Here is a 22,350-nt window from a genome sequence, read left to right as displayed (position 1 = left end):
GGGATAGTGGATTCAGGACCAAGACTTCACAGCAGACTCAGGGAGCAGGAGAAAGCAGCTGCCAGAAGGAAAAGCGCTGCCACTTACTGAAAACAGGTAAATTCAATCCCAAGGAGAGCCACAGGGGGCCCTGGGAGCAGGCTGCTCTCCTTGCTGGGACCCTTCCAGCCCCCAGCCATAGCCTGACTTGGGCAAAGGCCAAGCCATCCCTGCTCTGCATCACTGCGGGATGCCATCTGCAGCTCCCAGAGCGCAGCAGTGCCCTCCCATTAATACGCCCGAAGCCACTGGGCCCAGCATGCAATGCTTCGCCTGCTGGCATGCAGCAATGCATGTTGGGATCTGCAGTCGCCCCAGTCCATAGATGCAATCGGCAAGTGGCCAACATGGCCCTGGAGCAGCCTGGACCGGATGCCCCTGAGTTACCCCCACACTCTGCTGATTCTCTAGGGCTTCTGGCAGGTGACTGTGTCTCTCCCTGCATAAGGATGCCACCCAGATTAGCAGAGGTTCCCAGCCTGTCCTGGCAGCATCAGAGCTAGCCACATGGCACCATGCCAGGGAGATCCATCAGGTACTTCCTTCGTGCAGGCATCAGCAAATATCAGATGATCAGACCAGCCGTCAGGCAAAGTTAGGGCCAACCCACCAGTGTGCTTGCCCTGCATGGGAATTCCAAATGAACAGCAGCCACTGCCAGCTCCAGTCCCCTGCCCTTCCCTTCCCAGCCAGGGCATTGGGAGTCATGGGTTCACCACCACAGTGACGCTTGCTCATTCCCATCCCATTCATGGCTGCCCAACTGGAACTTTCCCTCTGCCCCTCCGTCTCACTAGGATGCCCTGTAGGGAGTTTGTCCTGCTTGTCAGCAAATGAAACCTTTTTTTCCCCAGCCTGATTGATGTTGTTTAGCTTTTTCACCCATGGAACATCTCCAGAATTAATGCCAGCACAGCTCTCTGCACTGAGGTAGACGACTGCACCAGGAGCAGGATAGCGGGGGGGCCCAGCGGGCGGGGCAGCGGGGAATCGGGGGATCTCCAAGGGGTGGGCCAGCGGGGAATTGGGGGGGCCTCAAGGGGCAAGGCAGTGGGGAATCAAGACAGTAGTGTTCAGTCCTGAGCCCCACATCACCAGGAGGATACTGAGGAACTATAGGGAACCGGGGGCAGGGGAGAAGCAACCAAAACAGCCCGAGAGCAGGACTGACTGAGTTAGGAGGAAAGATTTGAAGACCTAAAGAGGTGCAGCGTGGTGCAGCAGGTGACACACACAGCCTGCAGCGTGGGGAGGACAGTTCAACAGGGATGCAGTTCTTAAACACAGCATTTAGACTGAGCATCAGGAAAAGCCCCTAGGAGAGAGAGCTACTGGGCTGAGGAACAGCATCCCAGTTATAACTAGACTGGACAGAGCCCTGGAGGAGAGTCTGGAGGAGCACGCCTGTACTGTTCCGGTGGGCTCAGGGCAGACAAATACAGTTTTCCATCACCAGCTAGTGTTATTCTAACTAGTGTCAGCACCGTCCCATTACCTGGAGGCAGGGTCGGCTTTAGGCCAATTCAACCAATTCCCTTGAATCGGGCCCCGCCCCAAGAGGGCCCTGCACCCAAGCCCTGGTACTGCGTACCGGCAAGAGCCGGTGCGCTGTACCGGGGTGGCCCGGCTTCCCCAGGGGGGCAATTTAAAGGGCCTGGGGCTCCCAGCAGGGGCTGGAGTCCCAGGCCCTTTAAATTGCCACCAGAGCCCCACTGCTGGAGCCCTGGGGTAGGGCTGCAGGGCTCTGGGGACTATTTAAAAAGTCCAGGGCTCCCGTTGCTTCTACTGCCCTGGCCCTTTAAATAGCCGCTGGAGCCCCGCCGCTTCCCCAGGGCTCCCTCTGCTATTTACAGGGCTGGGGCGGTGGAAGCAGGGGAGCCCCGGTCCCTTTAAATAGCCCCCGAGCCCCAGGTTGCTGCTGCTACCCCAGTGGGGGAGGGAGGAGGAGGAGAGGGCACTCACCCTACATGGTGGGTTGTACTCCCTGTACCCACACCACCTGCCTGCACCCGCCCTGCACCCCCTGCCCTGCCTGCACCAGCCTCTGCCTGCAGCCAGCCCCGCACCCGCTGCCCTGCCTGCACCAGCCCGTCTCCAGCCAGCCCTGCACCCCCTGCCCTATCTCCAGTCAACCCCTGCTGCACCCCACTGCCTGAAACCAGCCAGTCCCGCACTCCTCTGTGTCCAGCCCTGCCAACCCATGCCGCACCCCCCTGTGGCCCTGCCTGAAGCCAACCAACCCACCCCACATCCCCTGTCTCCAGCCAGCCCCGCACTCCTTGCCCTTACTGCAGCCAGACCCTACCTCCAGTCAGCCCCTGCCCTACCTCCAGCCAGCCCCATGTCCACTGGTGCCCTGCAGTTCCCAGGGCAGTAACCCTGCACACCTGCTTCAATGAGGGGGGGCAGGGAGCAGCTGGGACCCACACATGTGCACATGTGACCAGACAGCAAGTGTGAAAAATCTAGACCGGTGGGGGGGGGGGAAATAGGATCCTATTTAAGAAAAAGACCCAAAAATCAGGACTGTACCTATAAAATCGGGACATCTGGTCACCCTAGCACACCCCCAGGGAGTGGCGGGGACCCACACATGTGAAACGGAGCTCATTTAAATTGCCCATCTTTTTAAAAAAGAACTTTAGGTAGGGTTAACATACATCCGTATTTTCCCAGACATATCAGGCTTTTTGGTTCTTAAATTGCCATCCGGCGATTTAAGTTTAAAAATTCCTCCTGAGAAAATACGGGTGTATGGTAACCCTATTGGTACAAAAAATACATACTGTGGCACATCTCTTAAATCAGAACTTTTTATAGGGAACCGGTTGCTAAGAAATGAAAGGCTTTTTTTCACGTTTTTTTTTTAGTCATCCCTGCTGGGTACCCCACCGAAAATGTTTGAATCGGGCCCCGCACTTCCTAAAGCCGGCCCTGCCTGGAGGGAAGGAGCCAGGAGATGCTTGTGTCTCCAGGGAGCCTGCTCTTGTCTCTACTTACTGGGACAGGGAAAAGCCCTGGGACAGATTCCCCCTCAACCAGCAGTGCAATGTCATTTATCCCCAAGCCATCAGGGGTGGGGGGACCAAAATGCCCCTGTATCAGAGCTCTCCACCTCCTTTGCATAGGAGCAAACGACCACTTCCAGTGCAAGGCTGGGGGCAGAAGCGGCCCCCACACAGCTCAAGGCTCACTTAGTTCAGCAGTGCCCTCCACATGTTACTCGGTATCGCTGAACCAAGTGCATCAGTGACATGTGTGAATCCCAGCCCGGCCAAGCGACACCGTCATGCGATGAGCTTGTTTCATTGTGGGTGACTGCAGCAGTGACTCATCCTGGGAAATCGTGCATGGTAACACAATAGGCCTTGCTGCTGCTGTCACTGATTCCACAGCCCAGAGACGCTCACTTAGAGCTTGTGAGACTCAGGCTGATCAGGGCTCAGTTCCTTAAAAAACACTGCATAATGGAGGGCCTAGGAAGACCCCCCAACACACATGCCCCAGCCAAAGACACTGGCAAATACACCCATTGCACATGGCTTCCCTGCCCCGGGGGCAATGCACAAACCCTGTACAAAACCCTCTCTTCTCAATCGCTTGCTGAACATTTTAACATTTGATCTGCTGTATTTTAGCTCCCCTGGTCCCAGCTATAGTCTCCTCACAGCCATAACCTGGCCCTTGTAGCCCATGAACATCTATCTCCCAGCTATCCTCCACCACTCTTCCCACAGCACGTTCCCTCCCCAGCGGCAATCATCTGGTACTTAGAGCAGCCACTGGCCTCTCCAGGGCCTGGTGCCCCCCCAGGCAGTCTGGCCAGAGAGCTGTGAAGCTGTGCCAACAGGTCTTATTTTCTTCTTTGTGATTAAATGCATTACTGGAGCTGCCATACCTCAGTATCGAGATGTCCCCCTCGCCCCCATGGACCTGGGCCTGTCCTCTAGCCCAAAGAGCTGGACTGAGCTACCCTCAAAGCTCAGCTGATGCCACTCCAGGTGAGCAGGCAGGTGGCGCAGATGAGCAACACTCGGGCAGAGAGCACTGCTACTAGAACCCAGCTCCTGACACAGTAGCCCAGAACATCTGCCTGTTAGAGCACAGACGAGCCTGCTCTGATCTTATCCTGTACATTAGATACCCCTGTTTCCTCACACACTCAGGCAACAGAATCCCATTGAATAGCACAATCCTGCCTCACGGTTTAGTGCCCACACTGCCCACCCCACGGCGCAGAGGAGAGGGGCCACCTCACTTACTCACGTGATGCCATGAGTTGGGAGGAAAGATTGGGGGGGAGGCATTTTGCTCGCCCTCAATACATTTTCAGGTGGCAACACTGCAGGATGTGGGTAACATGGAGACAGTGCTGCCAGCTTCAGGATGAATGGCAGCCCTCAGGAACATTATTAACAACTCATTCTAAGATACACATTTAGATTCTGTTTTTTTTAAAACATACCAAGGCCAGATATGACAAGATATTTCCCTGTGCGGCTCATGTTAACATCCCAAAAACGGGGGGACCTGTCATCTTTTTCACACAGGCATTATTGAAACCTTTCCCCACAATGCTGGAATTGCAAACACAAGGGCTCTGTGTTAGGGACAGGGAACCAGAGAGTGAAACTGACTAGAAACAAATAGGAAACTGACTCAGCTAGTTTCAGGACTTCTCCGCAGGAGGGATTTTTGCAGAGATGTAGCTATACCAGGAGTCGGCAACCTTTCAGAAGTGGTGTGCCAAGTCTTCATTTATTCACTCTAATTTAAGGTTTTGCATACCAGTAACACATTTTAACATTTTTAGAAGGTCTCTTTCTATAAGTCTATAATATATAACTAAATTATTGTTGTATGTAAAGTAAATAAGGTTTTAAAAATGTTTAAGAAGCTTCATTTAAAATTAAATTAAAATGCAGAGTCCCCCGGACCGGTGGCCAGGACCCGGGCAGTATGAGTGCCACTGAAAATCAGCTCGAGTGCTGCCTTCGGCACGCATGCCATAGGTTGCCTACCCCTGAACTATACCAATGCAGATCTCCAGTGTAGATGCGCCACATTAGCATGAAGCAATCTTCCTTTTTTTTTATTTTTCTTCTGACAGATTCTGTGGCTTTCACATTATGATTTTAGTTAATTTGGTGTAAAACGAGTTTCTCTATTTACTTAAATGGAGTCATTCCAGATTTACACTGATGTATCAGAGCAGAATCTGACCTTCTATGCATATGCAAGAAAAGAAGATAAATCTTAAATGCTATTAGACATAAACAAGACAATATGTGCTGCTTCCCTGAGCACTTTTCCAGTCCCACCTTCTTGTCATCCGCCATGTTTGTTTTCCCCTTTGCGGCACTTCTGGGCATGGCTTGGCTTTCATTTCTCATCTGCCAATTTGCAATGAGCAGTCCTGCCAATAACACATTTTAATAAGAATTGAGGAGCTACCATTCCAGAGCAAACCAAAGGTCCATGGAGCCCAGGCTCCTGTCTCCACTGCCAAATGCTTCGGAGGCCAGAGTACAATCTAGTATACCGCATTGTGCAGTTCTATTCCTTAGGGACAATTCCTTCCTGACCCCCTAGCTAGTAATTGGTTTATGCCCTGCATCATGAAGTTTGGTAGTTCTTGTCATTTTTACCCTTCCCCAGTTTAATTGCAGATGCTGTTTTGACTCATATAAACATCTAAATCTTTTTCAGTAACAATAATTGTCTCTGGGTGCTGCCTGGAGATGGATTTCAAAGAACATTTATCAGCTAATTTTTAAATGGCTGATAATTGATTTTTTCTCTATTGTTTCTAAGATCTTCTTTAAAAAAATAAAATAAAACGTCTTTCACTAATTGGTTTATTTTTGCCATTTGTCCAACATGGACTCTTTCAGTCTGACCTGTGTTCCAAACAGAGCTAACTACTTTTCTTGCTACCCTCGCTTTTTATACCGCAGCATTACCAGACCATTGGCTGTGCTGCAAAGGCAGCAGGGGGAACTCACAACACTGTTTGTTGTAGGTCCTACCAAAAAGGCATTAATTGCTATTCTGTTCCCCAAGCTCTCATTGAATCCCAGGCAACAACCACCAAAGGCCAGTATGTAAAATCTGGAAGGCTTTTCTCATCAGATGAGATCAGGACAAGTTTATGGGGAATTTAATTGAGGGGCTAAAGTATCTGAGAGGCTGCCCACAGGGGATCCAACATGGCCTATGTACTATGAACCCCCAGAGCCACAAGAGGTTAGATTATGTATGTATGGTTGGGATCTCCAGGCATCACAACAACACAAATAAATAATAAGAATACAGAACACGTTTACATATCCTTGCTTACAATTTCTGCCACCAGATATATCTATTTATCCATCCCCACATGCGCACCCCTCTATCCATCCCCATATGTACACCCCTCTATCTCTCTGTCTTGGTGAGGAACCTAATTCTCCTTTTGGGACTCAAAGTTTTAGCTAGGAGCAATGACCTGATTGAATCACAGACCTCTGCTCTTTGGGGAGACAATCAAACCCCCAGATTCTCACGCCCCCAAATCATGTGGGTGTTGAAATCCAAACCCAGATCTCATTTTTCCAAAAGTCCGTATCTTTGCACTGAGCTGAAACGAAACCTGGGAGCCAAATACCCACAGACAATTTAGTGCCCAATACCAGATGCTTCAGGGGACCTCACACCTTCCTCTGAAGAGAACAGCTCTTGGATCTCTAAAGCTGGGGTGGGATCTGGGTTCCATTTCACTGTTTCTCAACACATGGATGTAGAGGAGCTGATCCTGAATACCCTGACACCAGTTTTACACCTGCCTAAGCCCACTGGCCTCCTGATTCACGCAGCTGTGAGAAAGGAATCAGCCCCCATCTCTAGCCTTGCTTCCTGGGGGCAATGTCCCACCCCACTCCAGCTCCACAGCAGCAGGCTTCCCTTGTGTTGTTCTGGCATCACTCTGCTCCTGTATCCGCAGGGAGGCACCTATCGCTATCTAGACTCTGGGTGCAGACTGGGCCCAGCTGCAGCTCCCTTCGCTGCTTCCCCGGGGTCTGGCCCCAGCAGAGTATTCCTGCCCTGTGTTACACAAGAGCTGTTGTTTACACAAACACGTGATGGGCCACATCCTCGGCTGATGTTCATCAGGCAGCTGTGCTGACTGTAGGAGAGTTACCCTGACTCCCCACAGCCGAGGAGCTGATAAACCTGGCCATCACCTCAAGCCCTGGCCACTGCGGTTCCCCCAACCCTGAGGTCTCACCACATACATCCTGGTCATTACGCCACCTTAGCACAGACACGCAACCCCCATCAATAGGCCCCGGCTCCCTTACCTTGCTCCTCATCTGCCCCGATGTAGACACCTTCCTGATGAGCTTGTGAGAGCTGCCCTCCTGCTCGCCCTCACTGTCAGAGGACTCCTCGCCAGCTCCTTCAGGGGAGGCCGGGGCCAGCTTGTCCGAGTCCAGGGAAGACACTGACTCCCTCGCCTTCCTGAAAAACAAGTCCCCGGGGGCCAGCTTCTCCGCCATCTCCGGAGCGTCTCACTGAGGCGTGCAACTGAGGTGCAGATCCCAGATGGGCTCAGGGCTCTTCCACTTCCTACGACCCTTCAAAAAAGGACAAGGCGACATGCTCTGTGAGAGACCCAGAACATTCGCCTCAGTTCACAGAGCTCCCCTGCCCACCGCAAGATCCCCCTTCCATGTCCCCACGGGACATTCAGATCACAGGGGGAGGGAGGGGCACACAGAGGTTAGTAACTGGATGCTTTGGGAAGGTTCTAGTTTTAAATGTGGGCACTTCCTCACCTCTGAAATTCACCCTCAATGTCAAAATACAAACCAGCTGCTTTGCTGTCAAACTTTTTTCCCCCCTCCAAACTCTTCCTCTTTTTTCACCCTCTGATCACAACGATTGTGCAAAGCCCAGCTTCCTTCTCAGGCTGCTTTTTATTTCATGCTGCTGCCTGCAGGGCTCCCAGCCAGGGCATCTCACCCGTTTGCAGTAAACAAGAACACTCTGTCCTACCCTCGGGGGACCCCCAGCAAATCCCCCACCCCGTCATCCCCAAATGCACCGCTCCACTCACCTGCCCCGGCTACTGTGTTTGCTGGGGGCGGGGGCGGAGGGTCTCACTGAAAAGCCTCTCTTCCCCAGCAGCCAAGGAGGCAGGTGATGAAGCCCAAGAAGAGGAGGCTGGGGCTGTCTCTGCCACGGACAGGGGCCCACCAGCTGGACGAGGCATCCGTGCCCCAAACAGGTGGTTGGGTTTATGGGGTGGGAATGTACCAATGCAAAGAGCCGCGCCACGGCCAGAACAGGTGGAGCTCCGAGCGCCCCCCTGGGCGGAGAGGTCCCTCCCACGCCAGGCAGCCCCATCCCGTCTGGGGCAGACACCTACCTGCAGCTCCCCGCGTCCGTGCGCCGCCGCTCGCAGTGAGCGCGTGTGACGAGCGCAGTCTCCGCGAACAGGAGAGAGGGTCACGGCGGGCTCTGCCCAGCCGGCACTAGCGAGCCCCGCAGGGGGCGGGCTTGGCTGCGGGGCTCCCCCGCCGCATTGCTCCGCGGCCGGGCTCCCGAGGCTGGCGCCGCGCTCAGCTCACTGGCAGCCCAGCGATCTGCGGCACATGTTGCTTCTCTGCCTCCGCCCCCCGCGCTGCGCGCCTGTCAGCTCGGGCGCCCCGGCACTGCAGTCCCGGCCCCCCCCCCTCCAGCTCCGCTCCCTGCCCTGGCCGCTGCAGCCGCGGGGCCGCTTCCCTCTGGGCCTGATCCGCCCGCCCCTGGCACCAGCTGCGCAATGGGGCTCGTCTTTCTCCGGCCTGCTGCAGGCTTCACCCTCCCCTCCTCCCACAGCCCTGCGGAGCTGTGTGCTTGTGCAAACCGGCCCGGTCTCTGCCCTCAGCACCGCAAGCCCGAGCCTGCTGTCTGCGGCTCGCAAAGCTACTCATGATCACACATCCCGGCTGGCTGGGAGGCTGCTGGGGCCCAGGGGAACTACAGGCCCCAGCCCTGGGGGGTCCTTAGGGAGAGGTGGGGGGAGTATTTGGGGCACAGCCTGCTCTACCGCTTGTGACATGAGCCTCCTGGACTGAACCCTTCCCTGGCTAGGTGCATTCTGGTTGACCAGGCCTCCCAATTTCATTCCTGGCTGTGTCACCCATTCACTGCACCCAATCTCCCCTGACCCTAAAGTCAATCCGGAGCCTGGGACCTTGGGCATGTCACTTACCCACCCCATCCTGGTTCCCCACCTTATGCACTGGATATCTGGGTCCTGTGCCAACAGCAGGGCCTTGATGAGAAGGAACCAATTTCCCCCAGCAGCCCCAAAGAAGGAAGGGGGATGTTAGTTACTAAATGAAATACATCTTTCAAAGGAAGCCCTGATGTTTCCTAATATTCCAAAGATGTAGATTTGTTTCCCACAGGGGGCGCTAGTAGTACCACCTATTGCTAAGGTTGCCTGACACCTCCCATTGTAAGCCCCTGTTTTCAATTGCTGATACTTTTGCCAAACTTTAAGCCTTCCAGCTGAAATTGTCCATGCCATGCATGTCTGAGGCTGAATATTTTTGGAAAGTTTCAACAAAAATGACTGAGATGTTTCTACCCAGCAGATTAGGGACAAAGACTTTTCTTTTTTTTGGAGGCTGTCAAGGCTGATTCCCCACTCTGGCACTTTGAGTGTAGAAGGTGGGGGCCCGCAAGGATTATAAAAAATAATACTGGCCACTCCAGGCTTATAATAAACTCCCAAGGTTACAGCTTCTCTCTGACCTTGGATGGGTAGATGCTGCCACCACCCAAATGCAAAAAAACCCTTTGAACTCAGGAAGGCGCACTTGGGAATTCCTCCCTGTGGGGTACCCTCAAGCCCTCTCTCTCTCTCTCTCTCTCTCACACACACACACACACATACACACACACATACACACACACACACATACACACACACACACACACACACGGAAACAGCTGAGAAAGAAAACAAAGGAAATCAGCAGGACCGCCCAGAGGGGGGGCAAGTGGGGCAATTTGCCCCAGGCCCCAGGCCCAGCAGGGGCCCCCACGAGAGTTTTTGGGGGCCCTGGAGCAGGGTCCTTCACTCGCTCCGGGGGCCCCGGAAAACTCTCACGAGGCCTGGACCCCCGGAGCTTCTTCCTCTCCGGGTCTTCGGTGGCAGGGAGTCCTTCCGCCCCAGGACAGAAGGACCCCACCCCCTGCCGCCGAATTACCACCGAAGCAGGATCCGCTGCCAAAGTGCCGGGTCTTCGGTGGTAATTCGGCGGCGGGGGGCCCCCGCCACAGGTCTTCGGGACACTTCGGCAGCGGGTCCCGGAGCAGAAGGACCCCCCACGGCCAAATTACCGCCGAAGTGGGGGCCCCCCGCCACCAAAGACCCCAGGCCCCCTGAATCCTCTGGGCAGCCCTAGAAATCAGCTGTTGCTACCAGCTAATCAAATAACATGCACAAACCTCCTAGGACACCAAAAATCCAATCCTGTGCTTAAAAAAGGTAAATGTTATTAAAAACAAAAAGAAAGAAAATACATCTGGAAGTTAGGCTATCACTAGATTTAAAAAGATTAAATATAATAATTAAGCATCAAGAATGGTTTTCTTGAGATCCAGCTTAATGGTTACAAGCAAAACAAAAGTATTTGGGGGTTAGCACAGAGAAGTCCACAAGCCATAAAGAAATAAAAGAGATAAACCTAATCGTGTCTTCCTAGACATTTCCTGATCTACTTACATATGTGGGGTTTAAAATAAGTAGTTTCTAGGTATGATTCGATGGTTTTTCATACCTGGCTTAAAGCTTCTTACAGCATAGTCCCAGCCCTGTCTCTGCTCTGTCCCCTTTCTCCGGAGAACAACGACAGACAAAGGGAAGGTTTTTTTCCCAATTTTAAAAAGTTCTAGCTCTCCCATTGGCTTTTATGGTCAGGTCCCGTTTATAGCCCACTCCCTTCCTTTTACCTATGGGCTTTTTTAACCCTTTACAGGTAAAGCAAGGAGAGAACAGCTACTAATGGATTTTGCAGCTACTGGCTGGCTGGGTGTCCATCAAAGGGAGCTACTCCCCCACACACACACCTTTATTTAGCACAGAGACATTCCAGTGCCCATATGCTTTGGAGCAGGGACAGGAAATTGGCAGGGGGTTGCCCTGGTATTAAGGATCTGCCTTTTGCAATTCCTGTAAAAATCTGGCCAAGTTTGGCCAAGTTACGAGCCTTTGGACAAATTGGAGATGGCACAACCTGTTAGAGTTGAACAGCTAATCCAAAGATGCCATCCGCACTGAACACACTCCAGCCCCTTGCAGCTCCTCCATATGCACATGCACCATCCCCTGCAGGGACTGAGCATGGGGCTGCAGCCTCCAGGGGCTGAGGTGGACTCTCCCTGAAATTGCTGCTCCCACTGGCTGTGGTGCCAAATCTGTGAGCAGGGTGGCTGTGCCTCCTTGCACCCAGGCAGCATGGAGGAGGGCATAGCCTGAATGCAGAGGGCTCAGGAATTTGGGAGGAGAATGGGGACCAGGGGGACATAGGTGCTGTTTCTAGTGGTGCTACTGCACCCCCTGGCTTGAAGTGGTTTCCATCATATATAGGGTTTACAGTTTGGTTCAGCACCTGAGGATGGGGAGAGGGATTACAGGAGCCTGAGGGTTGGGAGAAGCATAGAAAGTGGGGGAAACAGTAGCCAGAAACGGGGGAGTGGTGGGAGACAGGAGGCACCAGGGAAGCTGGATAGGAGTAGAGGCAGGGGAGGCATCTGGGGTACAGAAGTATGGATGGGAGGGAGGACAGGAGCAGAAGGGTGCAAGAAAGGGAGACGCAGCCAGGCTTGGTGCAGGGACTGGGGCAGAAGTCAATCATCACTAGAGCACACTCCCTCCAGAACCTGGAATTGAACCCAGGAGATCTGAGTCTCTCCAGTCCTCCGCTGTCAGCAGATGTCTGTAAAACCCACCAGCAGAGTGTGTCTCATCCCCCTCTGATGCCAGGTCCACATACTCAGCCTGCTATTTCTGTTGGTTACTCTGCTAGCTCAAGTAGCAAAGGTCTGTGCCAAGGAGCTAAAGGGCCAAACCCTGTGGGTGACCCAAGCTGGGGGTCAATAGGCTTTCACATGCTGCAAATTACATTATTAAAATTGCAAAGTGAAGCCTTGGAAAATTGGGAGATGCCAAAATTAAGGTTTCCCAGACATCTTTAATCTGGAACCTTTATGGATAGACATTCTGCTCCAGTCATTAATTACACAATCACAGTATTTTTTGCCTACAGGACCCCCGTCTCATTCAGCATGGCTAGGTAGGAAATAAGGCTGTTGTCTGTAGGATCCCTGCTTCATTTGGTGTAGAAGTTGGAAGCTGTGCAGTGACCAAGGGAAGGGATTTCAGGCAGAGACAGGAGGGTCACATGGTTAAAGCACTGCCCTGAGAACTGGATTCTAGCCTTGCCTCTGGCACAGAGTTCCCAGGTGGTGCTGGGCAAGTCACTTAACCCAGACTTTGTACTGGTGATCACTGACTGTGTGTTCCTCATTTCCTTGGTGCCCAATATGAGACACCAGTCGTGCGGCACACCCCTGATAGCTGCTGTGTCAATGGGAGCTGTGTTTTGAGCATATCACATGCTAAATTCTCTGTGGGGGGGAACCCAGGCTGTATGTGTCTCAAGTTAGGCACCCAAAATTCATACACACACACACCTGCTCTGTGGCTCGGTTCCCCCTATGCAAACTGGGGCTAACCTCACCTCAGCTCACAGGGGCGATGTGAAGATAAGTTCATTCATGTTTGTGAAGCATTCCGGCACTGTGATGAGAGCACCACAGAAACACCCAGGAGGCAGTGAAGATTTTTAGGCAGTAAAGGGTTTGAATAATGGGCAGTAAATAAGGGCTGAGGCCACACACTGAATGAGGAGGATAAAAAGGAAGAGCTACCCCTGCTGAATGAGGCAGGAGGTGTGTGGAAAGAGCACTATGTGATCATGGAATTAAAACCTGCATTGTGATGCATATGTACAAGGGGGCTGAATTTTGCAACTGTAATGTAGGGGGCTTTTTGACACATGCACACACACACATACAGCTTGAGCTCATGGCCCATGATGCCCTATGCCACCACAGACTGTACTGCATTTGTGAATGAATCTGCTCCTTCTGTCTAGTCAGAGTCATGCCCGGTCACTTCAGTGTCCAAAATGAGCTATTCCTACCTGTCCCATATGCTCCTGTCAGCCCCACTGAGTCAGCACTGCTCTGTGAGAGCCAGCTGGATTATCCCCAGGTTTATGCATCAAGAGGTCTGTTATCCAGGGCCTCCATCAAATTGTTCCCCTTGGCAGACCACTACACCCAAAGGCCTAAATTCTTGATTGCCTGGCTCCCATACAGATCCTTGGTCATTCAGATTCCACCCTCATTTACCAGTGTGGAACCCACTGTTGCACAGAGGGAGCTAAGAACTTAATTCAGCTCATAGACTTATTGCTACTGGTGGTGATGCACCAGGCAGACAAACTCCAGCTCAGGAGAGCTAGTAGTTCTGCAGCTGGTAGCTCTGCAGTGCTGGTAGTTCACAAAACCATCCTTTTACTTGTATGCTGAGCGCATTTGATCAGCAGCCACAGAGCCTGATAGAGGAATTTCTAGAGTCACTTTACAAAGCACTTTAGAACTAGGATGACGCACCTTCCCATCAGTCTCCCCTCTTCCCCAAGCGGTAGTGAGGTGGGGATGGCACCTCCAGAACCAGCGATTCCCCAGGGTTTGTTTTTCAAAGCCTGGCCAGTTATTTCTTCCACTAACAGGTGCCAGGACAGCAGGAACTAAAGCAGTACCAAGCTGTGCCTAACTCTCAGTGAATAAGAACAGGATGGGAAGGGGGATTTGCTGGGGTGATGGCCTAGGGGTCACGTATTCATGGCAGACGAGAGTGGGGGGAGCCGGTACAAATTACCAGGGCTCGGCAGTCCGGAAGGGGGCCCAGGGCTTGGCTTCCCCAGCCCTGTTTAGCCGGTCCGCCCGTGCTGGGGGGGGGCCTGAAAATTTTTTTCACCGGGGCCCGAACCCGCTCTCAGCAGCCCTGCATATATTGGGGAAGATGGGAAATGAGATCCCCATCTTCTTTCCAACAGGGCTCCAAGAAGTCAGCACTGATTGCTCTAGCTCCAACACCAGCAGTTCCATCTAACCTAGCAGGTGGAATTGAGCCTTGCGAACTTCAGCAAATTGTACCCCAGAAAGGCTTCTGAAGAGACAGTTTGTTAAAAGCAGATCCAAGGGGAGGGGGTGCAATAAGGCAGTTGATCCTGGCTGTGTGGAGCTGCCAACCCCGGTGTTTACCAGGAGCTCGGTCCTGCTGTGTCCATCAACTGCTAGCCAGGCAGTGGGCTGCTGAGTCAGAAAGGAAATTGAAGAAAATTTGTTTTTGATGTAAGACACCAGATCAGTAACAGAATAAGGCCCTGGGTCTTGAAAGCTGTTCTGAGTGGGTGGATCCAGCCCACAAGGAGCAGCTTGTAGGATCACATCCTAAATGCATGCAAGATAAACTGTTAATTAAATAGACTCGGATACTACTATGATGGTTATAGAAGAAGGATCTAGATAGATACTGTCTCCAAATGTAGATTGAAATTAGTGAAACCTTTAAGAGCCACAACGTTAGTATTTCTCGGGTTCTTGGGGGTTTTGTTTTAAAGTTGGAAATATAGAAAGAACAGCGAGAAACTGCCATTCCCTCTCCTCCCCTCCCCTCTCCTCTCCCACGTTGTTAGCCGCCAACTCTGCAGCACTGAGAAGTTAGGAGTGAAACTGACCCTAAACAAAAGTGAATCTGATGCCATTGGGTTCCATTGTTCAGGCAGAGAAAAATGCAAGTAGGAAACAAGTAGAAGAAATAGTAAAAATGCAACAGGATTGTTAAAAGTCGTTCACTTTTACATATCCCATTTCTGCTGTCAGTGAGGGGCAGCTGTGCTGACTGCATGTGATTTTTAAATGGAAAAGAACCCTTTCAAACAGGGCTGACTCCAGCTTTTCTGCCGACCCGAGTGGCAAAAAAAAAAAAGAGCGGCGACACTTCGATGGCAGCTCAATCACGTCGCTCCTTCTGTGGCAGTTCGGCAGTGGGTCCTCCCTCTCTTCCTCTTCGGCAGCAGTTTGGCGGCGGGCCCTCCCTCTCTTCCTCTTCGGCGTCAGTTTGGCGGCAGCTCAAAGAGGAAGAGAGAGAATGAGGGACCCTCCGCCGAATTACCGCCAAGGACCTGGATGTGCCACCCATATACCGGACGGAGTGCCCCTTTGAATTGGCCCCTTTGAATTGGCCACCTCAAGCACCAGCTTCCTATGCTGGTGCCTGGAGCCAGCCCTGCTTTCAAAGTTACAAATCTACTCATAGCATCACAAACCTGAGGCCACCCAGAAACTCAGTCCCTGACTGGGGCTGCTGAGCACTTCACAGTACCAAAATCCCCAGCCTCCTGCCTTGAGTGCTGAGAATCCTGCTGCTTCGGTAAAGGTAGAATCCCCTTTAGATATTGGCAGTGCACTTCTGGTACATAACTGAGCAGTTCTGATCCCAGCCAGTAGGAGGCAGCAGTGCACACACAAGCTAGCCAGTTCATTAAGACTAGCGTTTCTCAATGACCCGTCTGTGGACCAGCGCCAGTCCCTGAGATCTCCCTGATGCACTCTAGGAAGGCAACAAGCTGGTCCCTGATATCAAAAAGGTTGAGAAACACTGCACTAGACCATGGACTAGTCTCCCAGGGCCGTGGTGGGAGCCACATCCCATGGGACATTACAACCAGACTAAATAAAGCCCCAAGGAATAGGCTATGGGAAATAACCTGCTCTGGCAGGCAGGAGAGGGTCTAGAGAGATCCTGTCTGTCTCTAACTGCCATGGTTTGCTAGATGGTTTGGTGCAAGAGAGCAGCACCCTTCTTGAGAGTGCAGAAGAACAAGATTTATTGCAGGGAGGGAAGCTGGGCTGGTTCTTAGGAACTCTTTGTCCAAGTGGAACAGACAGGTGTTATAAGGGCGAGCCCCAGAGCAAGCCCCATGAGCACCAGAACAACTCACTAGTTGGCACCCAACTGTTGCTGGGCCTTCCCTTTGGTCATTATAACATGAGGGGGAAAGGAGTCCAGGAGACCTGGCTGTATTTTAAAGAATCCTTATTGAGGTTGCAGGAAAAAAACATCCCAGTGTGTAGAAAGAATAGTAAATATGGCAGGCGACCAGCTTGGCTTAACAGTGAAATCCTTGCTGATCTTAAACACAAAAAAGAAGCTTACAAGAAGTGGAAGATTGGACAAATGACCAGGGAAGAGTATAAAAATATTGCTCAGGCATGCAGGAGTGAAATCAGGAAGGCCAAATCACACTTGGAGTTGCAGCTAGCAAGAGATGTTAAGAGTAACAAGAAGGGTTTCTTCAGGTATGTTAGCAACAAGAAGAAAGTCAAGGGCCCCTTACTGAATGAGGGAGGCAACCTAGTGACAGAGGATGTGGAAAAAGCTAATGTACTCAATACTTTTTTTGCCTCTGTCTTCACGAACAAGGTCAGCTCCCAGACTGCTGCACTGGGCAGCACCGTATGGGGAGGAGGTGACCAGCCCTCTGTGGAGAAAAAAGTGGTTCAGGACTATTTAGAAAAACTGGACGAGCACAAGTCCATGGGGCACTGCACCCGAGGGTGCTGAGGGAGTTGGTGGATGTGATTGCAGAGCCATTGGCCATTATCTCTGAAAAATCATGGTGCTCAGGGGAGGTCCCAGATGACTGGAAAAAGGCTAATGCAGTTCCCATCTTTAAAAAAGGGAAGGAGGAGGATCCGGGGAACTAGAGGCCAGTTAGCCTCACTTCAGACCCTGGAAAAATCATGGAGCAGGTCCTCAAGGAATCAATTCTGAAGCACTTAGAGGAGAGGAAAGTGATCAGGAACAGTCAGCATGGATTCACCAAGGGCAAGTCATGCCTGACTAACCTAATTGCCTTCTATGAGGAGATAACTTGGTCTGTGGATGAGGGGAAAGCAGTGGACTTTCCTTGACTTTAGCAAAACTTTTGATATGGTTTCCCACAGTATTCTTGCCAGCAAATTAAAGAAGTATGGGCTGGATGATTGGACTATAAGGTGGATAGAAAGTTGGCTAGATCGTCGGGCTCAACAGGTAGTGATCAATGACTCCTTGTCTAATTGGCAGCCGGTTTCAAGTGGAGTGCCCCAAGGGTGGGTCCTGGGGCCGGTTTTGTTCAATATCTTCATTAATGATCTGGAGGAGGATGTGGACTGCACTCTCAACAAGTTTGCAGATGACACTAAACGGAGAGGAGTGGTAGATACACTGGCGGGTAGGGATAGGATACAGAGGGACCTAGACAAATTAGAGGATTGGGCCAAAAGAAACCTGATGAGGTTCAACAAGGACAAGTGCAAAGTCCTGCACTTAGGATGGAAGAAGTGAAGGACCCCGCTCCAGGGCCCCCAAAAAACTCTCGTGGGGGCCCCTGTGGGGCCCGGGGCAAATTGCTCCACTTGCCCCCACCCCGGGGGCCCTGCACAGAGATGGTGGAGTGCCATGCTGAAGCAGGGCACAAGAGACGTAACAGGCAGGCAGGAGAAACAGTGAGCAGGAATAACAGAAAGCAGCAGGTGCTGCAGGGAGAGAGAGGAGGAGGACAGGGCCGGCTCCAGACCCCAGCGCGCCAAGTGTACGCTTGGGGCGGCATTTTGCCGGCAGGGTGGCAGGCGGATCCGGCGGACCTTCCGCAGTCATGCCTGCGGGAGGTCCACCGGAGCCGCGGGTCCAGTCGACCTCCTGCAGGCATCACTGCAGACGGTTCGCTGGTCCCGCGGCTCAGGTGGACCTCCCGCAGGCATGACTGCGGAGCCGCGAGAGCAGCGAATCCTCCGCAGCTGCGGGAGGTCCACTGGAGCCGGGGGACCAGTGGACCCTCCGCAGTCATGCCTGCGGGAGGTCCGCTGCTCCCGCGGCTCCAGTGCACCTCCCGCAGGCATGACTGCTTGGGGTGGCCAAATTCCTAGAGCCGCCCCTGGAGGAGGAGCCTCTTATGTACCTCTCTAGCACCCCCCGGAGCCTGGACTGATTAACACCAGCTTCTCAGGGAGCTTCCTGTTTCCTGCTGCTTCCCTGAACCCACTTGAGGAGAACAGGCAGTCAACTGAAGTAGTGGGAGCCAGTTAGGCTCTTAAGATGCTGATATCTTCCCTCACTCAGGCCCTGCTACCAGCCTGCTTATTTGTCCCTTCAATTGAGTGTTGAGAGCCACTATAGCTGGCACAGAATAGCAGTCAGGAGTGAAAGAAGAAAACACCCCTGTGGGGCAGCATTCAGAAAAAGAAAGAAAGCAAAGGAAGCTTTTCTATCTAAGCAGGAAGGAGCTCTCCTGAGATATATAGACACAAATGTTCACGGTGAGCCTTCCGGCCCCAGTGAGGATGTGAGTGGTGAGGAGATGCCTGATCTTCCAGTTAGTCAGAGTGCAGGTGACCTGGCAGCTACTGCAGCATCCATATCTCCATCTCAAATGGATGCAACATCCATATCTCCATCTCAAATGGATGCAACCATGCACATTCCTGAAGAAAAGTGTAGGTCTGAGAAGAGTGTGGTGGAGGCGCAAGAAACAGCTGCTGCTGAGTTTAGTTCCTTAAGTCTAGATGATCCAGGACTGTGGACCCACTTGAGCAGTAGTCTGAGGGACTTCCTTGTACTGCATGGGCCACAACAAGTGAAAAACTTCATGTTCCCCAAAGACAATGAAAATAGAAGTTTTCATCCAACACATTACTGGCGTGAAATCCCCAGTGGTGACAAAGTGGAGAGGCCATGGCTTATGTACTCAAAAACCCAGAATGCTGCATACTGTTTTTGTTGTAAACTCTTCCAGCCACATTGGGTTCTACAGGAACAAAGGAATGGAAAAATCTGGCTAGAAATATGGCATGCCATGAGAAGGCAGCAAATCACCAGAGAGCATTCCATAGGTGGAAAGAGCTTGAGATGAAACTAAGGTTAAAGGCCACCATAGATGATCAGCATCAAGAGAAGATTGCATCAGAGTATCTTTTCTGGCAAAATGTTCTGAAAAGGCTCATTGTCATTGTGCGAATGCTTGCTACCCAAAACCTAGCTCTGTGTGGCACTTCATATCACTGTATGTGCCAAACAATGGAAACTTCCGTAAAATTGTGGAGCTGATGGCTGAGTTTGATGCTGTACTCCAGGAGCATCTAGGAAGAGTTACCACCCAAGAAATGTATACACACCACTACCTTTGAAAAACAATTCAAAATGAGAGCATACAGTTACTAGGAACAAAAGTCAAACAGAAGATTGTGGCAGATCTGAAGTCAGCAAGCTACTACTCTGTTATTCTGGACTGCACACCTGACATCAGCCATACTGAATAAATGACTTTAATGGTGCGTTTTGTAACAACAACAGAACCTAGTGAAAATGTCCCTGCAATAGTGACTCTCAGAGAGCATTTTCTAGAATTTATTGACATTGATGATACTACAGGAGCTAGTATGACAAATGTGCTTCTTAGAAAGCTGGAAGATACGGGAATTGTGATAGCTGACATGAGAGGTCAGGGCTACGATAATGGTGCCAACATGAGAGGAAAGAACAGAGAACATGGATCCGAGAATTAAACCCTAGAGCTTTTTTTGTCCCATGCAGTTCTCATTCATTGAACTTGGTGGTCAGTGATGCAGCATCAGCTTCTAGTGAGGCTGCTGAATTTTTTAATGTAATTCAAAGGATCTATATATTTTTCTCTGCATCAGCTCATCTATGGCAAATTTTGAAGCAACATCTGGGAACATCCTCTCTGACACTGAAACCACTGAGTGCCACACGATGGGAAAGTCGAGTGGAGGCAATAAAGCCTATCAAATAGGGAAGATAGATGATGCCATAGTTGCCATTATGGAGAATAATGCTATGACAGGAACTGTTCGTGGGAGAACAGTGGCAGAAGGAAATGGAATCACCAGAAACATACATAACTTCAAATTTCTGTGTGGCTTAGTGTTGTGGCATGACATACTGTTTAAAATAAATGTTGTAAGCAAGAGACTCCAAGGTGTTGACCTTGATATATCTGGAGCAATGGAACAACTGGACAAAGCAAAGTCATACCTACAGTCTTACTGGTCAGATAAGGGATTTCAAAATGTTCTAAAGAGTGCACAGAAGTTGGCAGAGGAACTTTACACTGAAGCTATTTTCCCACCCATTCGAGAATACAAGAGTCACCGAAGAAGAAGACATTTTGATTACAAGGCACAGGATAATCCCATAAGAGACCCCAAACAACAATTCAAAGTTGAATTCTTTAACCAGGTGCTGGATTGTGCAATACTGTCAGTTGAAGAATGTTTCATGCAGCTCAAGGAACACAGCAATATATTTGGGATGTTGTATGATATTCCAAAACTCCTCACTATACCTGAAGAAGACCTACACCAGCAATGCAGAGCACTAGAGACAGTGTTGACACATGGTGACATGCGCGAGATTGATGCGAGTGATGAACTGAAAGCCCTTTCAAGATACATTTCAGCAGGATCAACTCCAAAGGCTGTTCTGGAATATATGTGCACAAATAAGATGACCACCCTCTTTCCAAATGCTTTTGTTGCTCTGTGCATACTTCTAACACTTCCTGTAACAGTTGCCAGTGAAGAACGCAGCTTCTCCAAGCTGAAGTTAATAAAAACACATCTACGCTCCACAATTACACAGGAGAGGCTGGTCAGCCTTGAAAGCATCTCAATAGAGCATGAGCTGGCCCAGACCGTGGACCTTCAGGAAGCAGTTCAAATCTTTGCAACCAAGAAGGCATGGAAAGCACCACTTTGATTATTCAAACAGATAAAAATGCCAGTGTTTACTATGCAGACAAGAAAAGTTACATTTGCTGTTCAGGCATTTGAAAGTTAAGTGTTACTTAAAATTTTGGAACAAGGCATTTTAAGTAGTTAGTTCTCCTTTATTGGGGTAGGTAGCAGATCAGTACCATGAGAGGAGTAGAACAGGAAGAAGGCAGAATTGAGACCTTTCAAAGTTTTGGCCCAAGCAAGGGGACATGGGGGGCATCATTTGAGCTCCCCGCCTCAGGTGCCAAAATGTTGTGGGCCAGCCCTGGCCCACCACCAGAGTTAGTACCAGTGCCCAGGCTCGGCTTAACCCCGCTCAAGAGCTCTCCATAGCCAGCTCCTGCCTGCTGGCTTCTACCCTACACCTCACAGGGGTGTGGCAGGGCCAGATTAATTCACCAGGATTAGGCCACCCTGTTCTACAGGCTTGGGGTTTGCCTGAGCTCCAATTTCAAAGTGCCCCTGGCTGGGTGGTTCTAGTCACAGTGGATGTTGAGTGAGAGGACTTTGGGCCCCAAGAGACTAGCAGCTCTGAGCATGTTTAGTGTGAGTTTAGCACCCACAGAAGATCCAGGGAGGAGCCCCAGGAATGGACTGAGGCCACGACAGATGCCACTATGAGCAATCTCTGCCTGAGTAGATGTTCTTCTATGAGGAGATGTCCCCAGGCATCGCGGGGGGTTCTACTCACCACTGGTGCACATCCTCCTGGCTGTGGATTAGCTCTGCTCATCTGATGCCCCTTCCTGCCAATGCTCACTCCCCCTCTCTCTTGGGACTCAGAGAACCAGAGAACCATAGGGTTAGAAGGGACCACAAGGATCAGCTAGTCCAACCCCCTGCCAAGATGCAGGATTTGTTGTGTCTAAACCAGGGGTAGTCAATTGTTTTTTCTCGAGGTCCAAATTTCTTGGTCAAGGTCTAATGAAGGGCCAGACTCCAGAGAAAATAATTAAAAACACCCAACAATAATGATAATAAGTAAATAAAAATATTTCATGGACAGTTCAAAAGCTGAATTTTGGTGGTCCAGGTTTGGCCCACAGTCCACCTATTAAACCATCCAAGACAGGTGGCTATCCAGAATCCTTTTGGAAATCTCCAGTGAAGGAGTTTCCACAACATCCCTAGGCATCTGTTCCACTGTCCTACTGTTCTTACAGATAGGAAATGTCTCCTGAGAGTTAATCTAAATCTGTTCTGCTGTAGTTTGCCTCTTGTCCTGCCCTCTGTGGCAAGAGAGAACAACTTTTCTCCATCTTTTTTATGCCAGCCTTTCAAATATTTGAAGACCACTATTATGTCTCTCCTTAATGTCCCCTTTTCCAAGCCAAACATACCCAGTTCCCTCAGCCTTTGCTC

General features: G+C 51.0%; 1 protein-coding gene across 4 annotated transcripts in view; it reads right to left on the bottom strand.

The window, feature by feature from the left end:
• The window catches only part of LOC123377601 (diacylglycerol kinase delta-like), a 191,104-nt gene extending 182,472 nt beyond the window's left edge, over nucleotides 1-8,632 (bottom strand). For 3 of the 4 annotated variants that reach the window (XM_045030692.1, XM_045030695.1, XM_045030694.1), the window contains exons 1-2: nucleotides 8,450-8,632; nucleotides 7,380-7,655 (exon numbers count right to left, since the gene is read on the bottom strand). In XM_045030692.1, coding sequence (XP_044886627.1) covers nucleotides 7,380-7,577 — 198 coding nt within the window. In that variant the 5' untranslated portion in view covers nucleotides 7,578-7,655; nucleotides 8,450-8,632. Of the gene's footprint in view, nucleotides 1-7,379; nucleotides 7,656-8,137; nucleotides 8,262-8,449 lie in introns of those variants that run through there. The other variant, XM_045030693.1, reaches the window with a different exon arrangement.
• Nucleotides 8,633-22,350: the final 13,718 nt, after the last annotated feature.

Source organism: Mauremys mutica, chromosome 9 (genome assembly GCF_020497125.1).
Source record: "Mauremys mutica isolate MM-2020 ecotype Southern chromosome 9, ASM2049712v1, whole genome shotgun sequence".
Taxonomy (NCBI): domain Eukaryota; kingdom Metazoa; phylum Chordata; order Testudines; family Geoemydidae; genus Mauremys; species Mauremys mutica.
Note: the sequence above shows the minus strand (reverse complement) of the source record. Positions and strands in the feature narration are given on the sequence as shown.